The sequence below is a fragment of the Mizuhopecten yessoensis genome, unplaced genomic scaffold (assembly GCF_002113885.1).
Source record: "Mizuhopecten yessoensis strain PY_sf001 unplaced genomic scaffold, ASM211388v2 scaffold715961, whole genome shotgun sequence".
In the NCBI taxonomy this organism is placed as follows: domain Eukaryota; kingdom Metazoa; phylum Mollusca; class Bivalvia; order Pectinida; family Pectinidae; genus Mizuhopecten; species Mizuhopecten yessoensis.
In genome coordinates this window covers 76,921-87,465 of record NW_018479878.1, presented here as the reverse complement: position 1 = coordinate 87,465, position 10,545 = coordinate 76,921, and the positions used below count along the sequence as shown (strand labels likewise).

Genomic DNA, 10,545 nt, shown 5'->3' with positions numbered 1-10,545 from the left:
CCCCCCCCCCCCCCCTACAAAAATGAACAGTTAACATTGCAATTGAAGCAAATGAATGAAATCCAATAACAAATATAGCAAGACAGTTCATTTCTCACAAGAATTATCCTCGAACTATTAATTTCTGCTTAATTTTTGTGTTGTACAATATTTTCTTTTAACACCTAATTTTTTCACACAATTTTGTTTTTACAGTTATTAAGATATCACTATATTTCAGATTCAGGAAGAACAGAAATTACGAGTGATGCTTCCTGTGAATTGATCCAGTTCTATAAACATGGCAGAGGAAATGTTACAAATGTTCTCTTTACATTCTATTACAATATGTCGCAAAGTTTTCAACCCTGTCAACATACCTAAGGATTTGTAATGGTGTTTGAAAGCAGGACAAACATTAGTCCAGGGCTAAATTGACAGATTTGTTAAGGTTTTAGTTAAAGAGTTTCTCATAGTCATGTAATCCTGGTTTTTTTTAACAAAGGTAAAGAAAAAGCATACCATTATAACTTTCAGTCATTTCAAAAAACATTTTAAAAAAAAAAAGCCATAAAATTACTATGGAGTCAGGATTTGAAAAAGATCTGGTGGATGCGTTGAAGTCTGTAGTGAATGGAAGTAACTGGCAATGTCTTGGAGAAGTCGATCAACTAAAGACGTTGAAATGTAGACGGTAAGTTTAAAGATAGCAAAATATTGACACATGCGGTTTCCATTGTCATATGAATGATCTTGTCTCAAGGATCCCTGTACCATGGTTTCCATTGTCATATGAATGATCTTGTCTCAAGGATCCCTGTACCACGGTTTCCATTGTCATATGAATGATCTTGTCTCAAGGATCCCTGTACCACGGTTTCCATTGTCATATGAATGATCTTGTCTCAAGGATCCCTGTACCACGGTTTCCATTGTCATATGAATGATCTTGTCTCAAGGATCCCTGTACCACGGTTTCCATTGTCATATGAATGATCTTGTCTTAAGGATCCCTGTACCACGATTTCCATTGTCATATGAATGATCTTTTCTTAAGGATCCCTGTACCACGGTTTCCATTGTCATATGAATGATCTTGTCTTAAGGATCCCCGTACCACTGCCAGAAACTAAATACGTACTGGAAACTGTTTCTGGTATAACTTTACCTTTGATAAATCATTTCTGAAAAGAAAACCATTCCTGGTGGGGATTTTATAAAAAATGATAAAATGAACAAAATATAATCAACAAGTGTTCTGATTAATTTTTTTGGCGAGGCTAGACCTGGATTCAAACCTGGATTCAAACCTGGCCTTCAGATCGTTATACTATTGTTCTAACCAACTAAGCTTCCTGGTCCAGGGATAATTCTGGAGGGGGCCATGGGGCCATTGAAACGAAAAATGTATAAACCTAAACTTCACGGTATATGTTTATTTGTATACATAGTATATGTTTTTCAGTGTCTATACAGAGGAGGGAGATGATCTCGTTCTGATCAATGTTCTGGATGGTAAACAGTTCTTTGTGCTGGACGCCTCTTGTCCCCATGAAGGTAAGATATAATGATTGACATTCATTTTGACGGCGTATATACTGTAGTATGAACACAGTTGGCAACAAACATTTTCTACATATAATATATATACTTGTATATTTGTTTGATTGGGAAAATGTCCTGCTTATTAAATGTGTATTAATGTTAATTTGTTAAAATATCCATATTAATTTTCTCAATTTTTTAAAATGCTGTCGCAATTTATCCAATTGAAATGGCATAATCCCTGTGAATAGATATGATTTGCAACTTATTGAGAAACAATTGATCTTTATCTGTAAAAAGATCTATTGTTTGTATTCATTTAAAAATTCTTGTAATTTCAATTACCGGTACTTTTTATATCATTTCTACCTCACAAGGCGGTCCCCTTGATGAGGGAGATATTGAAGATATAGATGGCCGTTGGGTTGTGCTCTGTCCGTGGCATTCATATGATTATGACCTCAAGACTGGCCAGTCCTCGTCTGGTCTGGTGGTAAGTTAAGCTTGACCTTTACAGACTTAACCTCTCTGCATCAAATCTAAACATACTGTGAAGTCACTAATTTTTTTTTTTTTTTTATTTCATTGATAATCTTCATCCACAAATTCATAGGTCAGCAAAATAATTATAAGTTAGACATAAACAAATTACTCCATTTTAGTGGGTACTCGTAATCCACAAATTCTTGTACCTACAAAATGATGTTCCGTTGGGAAACCACACAATTTGGGCCCTACGAAAATATCTAACATCACAGTAGTTTTAGAGAATTTGATAAAAGTTTTAAACCAGTAAAAACAGAGACAATTATTAACTAAAACAAAATAATTTCACTACCAAATTACTTGTCTCAAAAACCTGGTCAGGTTAAGTAAAAAGATATTTTATAAATACTGGCTATATTTTGTATAATTTAGCCTTTTTATACATGTTTAGCAAGACACATACCCTGTGGAGGTGGTGGAAGGGAAAGTATATATTTATACAGACAAGAGTCTCTCACTACAACCTAGAAACACCTCACAGGTAACTACAGGTGAGTACTCTTGTATTTTAATTAAAATTTGCCCATGGGTTATTTGTTTATTCATGAGTGTGGGATAGAGTTATCTCCCCTATTTGTCTGGAAGATTTAAACTGTACATACATGTATAGTCACTGTTGCCTTCTAGCTTGCGCTAGAGGGAATTTACCATCAGTGGCGGGGAGGACTTGGAAACTACCTAGGGGTGGCTGGTGCAATCATCAGTGGAAGCCCTCTACTCTCTTGCCTGTTACAAATGGTGTCCATGCATGCAACTCAGGACCTCCCTGTGGTGACAGTGAGTTAGAACCTGGTCTGTTGTGGTGTTCGAGGGTGAACATATTTAAAATGGTGGGGTAGTAATACTACTGTCATCAGTAAGATTTATCAGTTTAGAAATATGTAATATCAAAGTTTTACTTTATACACTAACAATGTACGTATTAAACATGGGGCATGTTTCAAGACCGACTTGAGATCTCTTTGTCAAGCTGTAACACAAACTTTATATACATGCAAACATAAACAAACAAAGGGACCAGTCGGTCTTGAAACATTGGGACACGTTTAATACGTACATTGTTTGTGTGTAAACTGAAATTTTGAGACAGTCATAGCTTTACAAAGGGATCAATTGGCCTAGAAACATTATGACACGTTTTGCTAATATTGTTTGTGTATAAAGGGAAATTTTCATGTTTCCTTAATGAAGTTTGATATAAAATTGACGTTCTATATTTAAGATCTTATGTTACTTGAATGATGAAGTTTGTCTATTATTCCCAACAGATCCTGCTGTTATCAGTAGTACAGAAGTTAAGGAGAATGACAACAGTCTGACTTACTGGGCTGTCAAAGTTCTACAGACCGCCGATCCAGAGGACAAGGTCAGTTACCTCCCTTGGTGCTGTATATCATTTTTATATGTCGAGTGGAATTGACAGTACTAAACAACTGTTCATGATCATATTTTCTCTTATTCCTGTGAGTATATGACAGAACTGCCCAGCACACATGATATGGGTGTAAGAAATTTCTATCTTACTCCCCGTGTCATGTGCGTGATGTCGAAATGAGACAACAACAATGTGATGTCGCAAAATGAGAACATTTTAGTGCTGCAATGTGAAAACTGTGACACTTTTTGGTGGGTTTCTGAGCTAATACGAATGAATTGAAAGACAGAAAAATACTCTTTCATGCCCAGGGAGAGGGAAAATCTGTCCTCAGACTTTTTCAAATTATTGCAAAACCCTCCGCAGAGCCTCAAGTTTTACCCAATTTAAAAACACCTGGGGTGGAATTTTCCTTTCCTAAGTCTTATAATATTTGTCTAGTCAATAGTTGTATTCAAAGAGCTTTATAGGCAAATGTCACATAGTTTGTCAGGATGTTCCATTGTGTTTGCCTCTTTCAAATTCCAAAATGAGGGACTCAATGAAGGTGATTGACCGTCAACTGATGTTAAATTATAACATACACTACTGGCATACGAACAACCAAACACACTATAATAGCTTATATTGTCGCAGTAATACTGTATACGGGGAAAGTGTCGCTGCAGTTTAATTTTTGATAATTTTGATATTGTACACTATATATAGTGGTCCGGCTTGCTGGAACAAGCTATTCTAGGGTGCCTTACAATGCACATACTCTTTAGATTATATTTACCTCAATCAGTGAATACATGCGCAATTGATACAGTTTGATTTTTTTTGCTAAGGATACCTACCGTGTGCTATCTTCTGGTCCTATGCCGCCTAGCTAGCTAGTAGCGTAATACTTCCTACTAGTGATTCATTGACGGTAACGTTAACTGACTCCATGTGTGCTGCTGGTATGATAATGTTGTCCCAGTTATGGCCAGGAGGTTTATCATTAAAGTGCAGGTATTTAATTGACAGAGTTGAAAACCAAATTAGGCTATATATTGTCTTTGTACGCACTTCATGATTCATGTACGCTCTACATAGGAATTCCATATATTGAGGTCAAAGAAACTGTCAGCTTAAATCTTTTCAGAAAGTTGCAAAAGGTACAACTAAATGAATTTGAAAAAGATCGTTAATGTTGATGATCTGTTGCAGGCAAGACTGACTTTGAAGATAGGAGAGCTCTGGAGATCAGGGGAGGTCACTGTGATAGGTAATCATTCCCCGCCAGACCAGCCGTCTCGCGATCCTCAACTCAATGTAGTAGCTCCCGGAAAAGAGAAGAAACGTGGAAAAGGGGGTACTCAGGTTAGTCTTGTTGCAGGTTTTTTTACAATGCATTACTGTACTGTACAGAAATATTAACTGGATCATCACAGAGGATAAAACCGTCACAATGCCAAATATTAGCAGAAGTCAAACTCTGTATAAAAGTTTCTACTTTGAATGGTGAAATTAAGATACAGCTTATATGCAATGTGAATGATTCCTGCCGATCATGAAAAATAATGGGGATGGGGGATTTGGTCATGCTATATAGGCAGAAATTCAAAATGTACAGGGGATGCACAAAATCCATTCCTCTGGAGAAAACTCTGAATTTACCAGTAAAGGGAACTATTGATTAAATGCTCTATGCAGTAATCACGAAAAATGAAATTTGTTAGATTAAATGTTTCCTTTTTACATTTGAGTATCTCGTGAAACTCTTGTTTCCTGCAGTATAACTTTCAAATATGGTTTATTTTTGCACAATGTTGTCCTGCAAAATTATTTTTATTTAAGACTTCTAGAAAAAGTTTGATATTTGTTTTTCTTCCATTGCACTTCCTTGATTTAAAAAAAAAATTGTATCTATGCTTAATTTCATGCTAATTCATTTGATCCTGAAAAAAGGGAAATGCATACCCAAGGATCACTGGTAATATCAAAGAAACAATATTAAAACTGTTGTATTAATTTTTTTTTTTACCTGATAGAGTAGTCGCATATCAAACCTGCACTCCCTCGCCAACATAGAGCAGTGGGCCATCGACCTGGCCTGGGATATTGTGGCTCGCTTCACCCGTCTGTCCTGTGGTGGTCACTCAGAGACTGACCATACCTTAGACGCTTCAGGTCAACAACTACCTAAAGAATTTTTGGATGATTTCATTCAAGTTGCCTGTGATGAAGCAAAGGTTTGTTATTATAAACAGTAAATGGAAATAATCGACCCTCAATTTTAACCCTTTTTTACTTTAACCATTTCACCACTGTAGATCATAATGGACTTATCCAGATCAATGCATGGGAGAGTTTACTAATGTAACATAGGGATGAAAGGGTTTTATCACACATAGTTTTCTTCATACTTAAGCTTTTAGAAAGATCTGTCAGTTTCCTGTTTCAAATTTATAAATATCATTTAAAATATCATCAATTATCATAAATAAAGATAAAAGGATGTCTCTAACGTTCTTCGTGTTGGAGGAAACCAGAGGACCCGAAGAAAACCCATGTGGTCAGGCAGATGACCCCATAATGTTTCACGTCTGATCAAGGAATTGAGCCTTGGTGAAAGGCAAGTGTTGCACCACCTGACCACCCAAAGAAATTAATAAGAACTACATCTTATTTTTTACAGCATTTCCTGTTACTGTCAAACAGACTGAAGGACCTAGACAGCCATTTCGGTGCCTTAACTGTACATAATGGTAAGGTTTGCTCGGGAATGTGTTTGTTTATTGTGTTGTTGACATGAAATTCATTGAAAGCCACCCTGTGTACATTTTATATTACAAAGGGTTCGTAGATATGGACAAGCCTTGAAAAGGCCCTAAAAACAGACAGTCGGCTTTGGAAAGCCGTAAAATTGATGAAAAGGCCTTTGTTTTAAATGCCATTAAATTTATCAAAATGTCTTGAAGGATGAAAATGAACCCTAAATGCTTATTAAGTTATGACTGTTTATAATTTTTTGTGGTTTTAGGTGATAATCTCATAAAAATGAATTCAGAAAATACAATAAAATGACAAATATGTTATTTCTAGATATTCGGACTGACCAACCAGTGTTATACTTTAAGGTTGTTTGGTGTTGATATGGTGAGCTAATTGGAGATATCCAAGTTACACGTCCAGATCTCTGTATGTTGAGAATTTGCAAATGACAGAGATTTTAGGCCTAAATTTTACTGAAAAACAAACCTGAAAATGCCCTGAAAAGCCTTCAATTTTATAGTAAAATTCTTGTATATTCACAGGACTCTGGGAGTCGGCGAGAGAAACTGAGGACTGTCTGCTAGCTAGACTTGCCGTAGTACACATGGTACATGAAGCTCGGTAAGGTTGTTACTAAGTTGTTTATATGTGTCAATCTGGTAAAATGCTAGCCTCTTCCTACCGACTCTGCCAGGGAGAATTTCTCTTTAGCTCATTAGGTAAAGCGACAACCAGTAAGCTAAAAGCATGGAATATGATAATGACATCTGTTACATTATTGGCGCCCAAGTAGGGAACTGGGAAATATTGAAAAAATACTGGTGATACTTTCTCAAGAATCGCTATTTTACCCCTGAAAAATTAGTAAAATTAATACCCCTGAAAACTCTGGATGAGCTCTTTCCTGGAGGGGCTGGGGGTGTATGTCACCCTGGGAAACACTACAAACCAATGATTGATTATGATTTTAAAGTGATTGACCATCAATACTCAGAGTGAATCATAAAAATCTAATAAAATAACTGGTCTATGAAGTAAATAATTCCTATAGACCTGCAGTGTATCAATAGTGAATGTCTGTGAGTTACTATACTGTTAAGTTTGAACTTTGCTATATTTCTATTGATAGAGTAAGAAATTGCAAGTTCAGTAATTCACTACTGTTACTACACAGAAATCAGCTTGAGCTATATGGTATTTATTTACCAGATCAATCCGCCCCTTATATATAATGTAAGTGTGCTTCGTGTAGAAATATATAATGTAAGTGTGCTTCGTGTAGAAGCTTGTTGCATTTTATTTTGCATTTTTTCTACAAAAAAACCCCATTTAATTGTAACAATTTCAGAGGATTGGATGTTCAGCCTAAAACTTTAGCCAAGTTTGCCTCCCAGAAAGATGAGAAATCAGTAGATGTTTTGAAGGTGATTTACACAGATGAAATAACACACGTGGCAGCAGGCCTCCGATGGTTTACCTACGTCTGTCAACACCACAATCCACCATTGGTGAGTATGTAGACCCACACTCACCATTATACGTGGGTATATACTGTAAACAGGGATGTTCTTACAGTGGTTATATCTTTTCGTATTTTGTGGAGGATTCAGATTCTCAGAAATTAAACACTCGTATAACATTACCAGTACGTGTACTCCTAATATATCATGATCAGCTTGAGTTTAACAGGGACTTGTTTTTGTATTATTACAGAACTTTCTACAGTTCGACTGTGATAATCGTTTTATTATCATTCATTTTCAGGACTGTATTCCAACATTTCACGACATGGTGAAAAAACATTTTCGGTAGGTTGCATCATCAAAACACATCACTTAATTTACACAGGAAATTAATAAAGCTACCATTCTTTATATGTTTGAGTAGCCTCTACAAGACAGATTCATAACAGTCCTTGCTTACCTTTCAAATGTGCCCTTAAATTTTGTTAATTTTCAAATGTATCATTATTTCTTTTGTAGTGTCAAATGTGTTATCAATTCGTCCAGGTCTCGAGGCTAAAAATGATCAATATTTATAAAAATATCCTGTATATTTGTATATAATTATGTATTACAGTAAAGAAAAAAACATACAAAATAATTATGTTTTTTTATGAAAAATAACAATTTTACCACATCTCTTGTCCAGTTTTCTTTGGTAATTTTAACTTATAAGAGAAAAATGTTGCTTTTCAGAGGATATTTGAAGCCACCATTTAACACGGAGGGGCGTGGCACAGCGGGTATGGGACCAGAGGTAAGGTCAACGTCATATTCTGTTGGTGGGTCATGACCTTATGACCTGTCTTGGGTTCATAATCCAAAAACAGGGAATGAATCTGTGCGTCTATAATGTAGAATCTCATAAGTCCATCCATTTTCATTGATAAATTTCACTGGTATGGGAGATAACTCTATCCTGCACTGTTTCTCTGATGTGTTAAAGTTACAAAATGGGAGACAAAGATTAAATCAGTGTATAAGGACAGGACCATTGTGTTGTTTTAGAATTGTGGTGTTACTTTTGACATTGATATTGAAAATTCTGTCTTATTCCCCTGTATTTGTATTGTACACAGAAATAGCACCCCTTTATGATATACGTTACTTATTCCCTGTATTGTACACATAGAAATAGCACCCCTTTATGATATACGTTATGCCTACTTTACAGTATATAGGAAAGTATCTCAAGAAGAAATACAACAATTCAATTCATTTAAAATTGTAATAGCGAGGTCACAATTATTAACTAATAAGGCCAGACAAACAAATATGTTTCCTGCAATATTTGGAAAAAATTAGAGTACAGTGTTTTGAATAATTAAACATACAATGTTTTTCTCAATGTTGACTAAACCTATTGTTTTGTTATTTCAGTGGTATTTGCCTCTAATTAAGCCACAGAGTTGACCCCTGGGAGAGAGGATGCAATAAACCAATCACCAGTGTAGTCAAGATTTTCACAGGAGTTACTGTTAGATTTCAATTTATAAAAAAAACATCAAATTAATCATTAAATTGGCCATTAAAAGGTGGAAAGGAAAATTATGACTGTAATACAGTAAAACCTCGATATAGTGCCCTTTGTTTCATTTGCCATCTTGTATACTGTCAACATATTTCAATTCCTTTTTCTAGTTTTCTGAAGAATGCCATTGTATATTTGCCTCCATTTATTGCCCAACCCCTTTTTTATATCGTCAATATTTCTCTTGACAAATGGTGGCAATATAACTAGGTTTTACTGTAATAATGGCTATAGAATAGGCTCTTTAATGGTAGTATATTTGCCATTAATATGTGATTTTGTGATTTACTGGAAATCAATGGTAAATAAATTTGCTATATCTGATATAATAAGCATTTGCTTTCATGGTTATTTTTATTTTCAACCCATTCACCCCTAAAGTCACATTTGAACCTTACTAAATCAAAGCCTGGGCAAGTCCAGTTTAAATATGTAGGGGTGAATGAGTTAATGTCATTGCTATGATAGTAATAATAAATTGTCATAAAGAATGTCAAAAACATTTGTTGAAAGTAATTTATTGAAAGAAAAATTATTAAAGAAATCATTAAATTGCAGTTGGTAGTCCTTTATGGGCAGTGAATTCTATGTAAACATGTGTACACATGTATGTATCAATCATCATTATATCACTGAATGGATGTACCACAGAGTTAGAATAGTCCAAGTCCAGAGTTATATATTATATTTGATATATGATGTCTTACATGCTATTTGAAAGAAAATAAACTGTTTCATTTTCCCAGCTATGTGTGGTGTTTTTGAACTATAAGTGCAAATTTCTGGCTGCAAAATTGCAAAATTAATGGCGGACATTAAATTAATTGAAGGAAATAAAATGGCGGTAAAAATAAAATTTCGTAACATAAACGAGTTCCTTTTGTTGACGTATGATGATTGAGTAAACTTATTTGGCTGACATCACCCATGTATAGACAGGTGCGAACATGTAAGATATATAGAGGATCTAGCACGAGTGTTCATGTTATATTGAATTTATTGAACGAGTATATTAATTTCATATGAAATTAATATACGAGTTCAATAAATTCAATATAACATGAACACGAGTGTTAGATTCTATTTATTATATAATTCGAGAAACCTACCTACATAAGTGGTTTCAATACTAACGTCTCTATATGCAATGACGACGAGAAAGGACGCATCACATATACTAATTTGAGAGCATGTTCCGCTAACAAAAGTAGTCCGCAGAATTTTATCAGAATAATAAATGGCCAACAGTTTTACTTTTAACGATCATTTTAATTGTGATAACAATTGAAATAATAAAAGTTTACAAAATATGACTTCTTTTTTTT

General features: G+C 34.9%; 1 protein-coding gene across 1 annotated transcript in view; it reads left to right on the top strand.

Annotated features, from left to right (window-relative positions):
• Positions 1-9,982, top strand: part of LOC110441446 (uncharacterized protein HI_0077-like) — a 10,292-nt gene extending 310 nt beyond the window's left edge. The window contains exons 2-14 of the mRNA XM_021484577.1: positions 221-673; positions 1,445-1,536; positions 1,902-2,017; positions 2,462-2,561; positions 3,339-3,436; positions 4,640-4,792; positions 5,464-5,664; positions 6,111-6,180; positions 6,730-6,808; positions 7,536-7,695; positions 7,952-7,995; positions 8,386-8,446; positions 9,070-9,982. Coding sequence (XP_021340252.1) covers positions 561-673; positions 1,445-1,536; positions 1,902-2,017; positions 2,462-2,561; positions 3,339-3,436; positions 4,640-4,792; positions 5,464-5,664; positions 6,111-6,180; positions 6,730-6,808; positions 7,536-7,695; positions 7,952-7,995; positions 8,386-8,446; positions 9,070-9,102 — 1,320 coding nt within the window. The 5' untranslated portion in view covers positions 221-560 and the 3' untranslated portion in view covers positions 9,103-9,982. The remainder of the gene's footprint in view (positions 1-220; positions 674-1,444; positions 1,537-1,901; positions 2,018-2,461; positions 2,562-3,338; positions 3,437-4,639; positions 4,793-5,463; positions 5,665-6,110; positions 6,181-6,729; positions 6,809-7,535; positions 7,696-7,951; positions 7,996-8,385; positions 8,447-9,069) is intronic.
• The last annotated feature ends 563 nt before the right edge of the window (positions 9,983-10,545 follow it).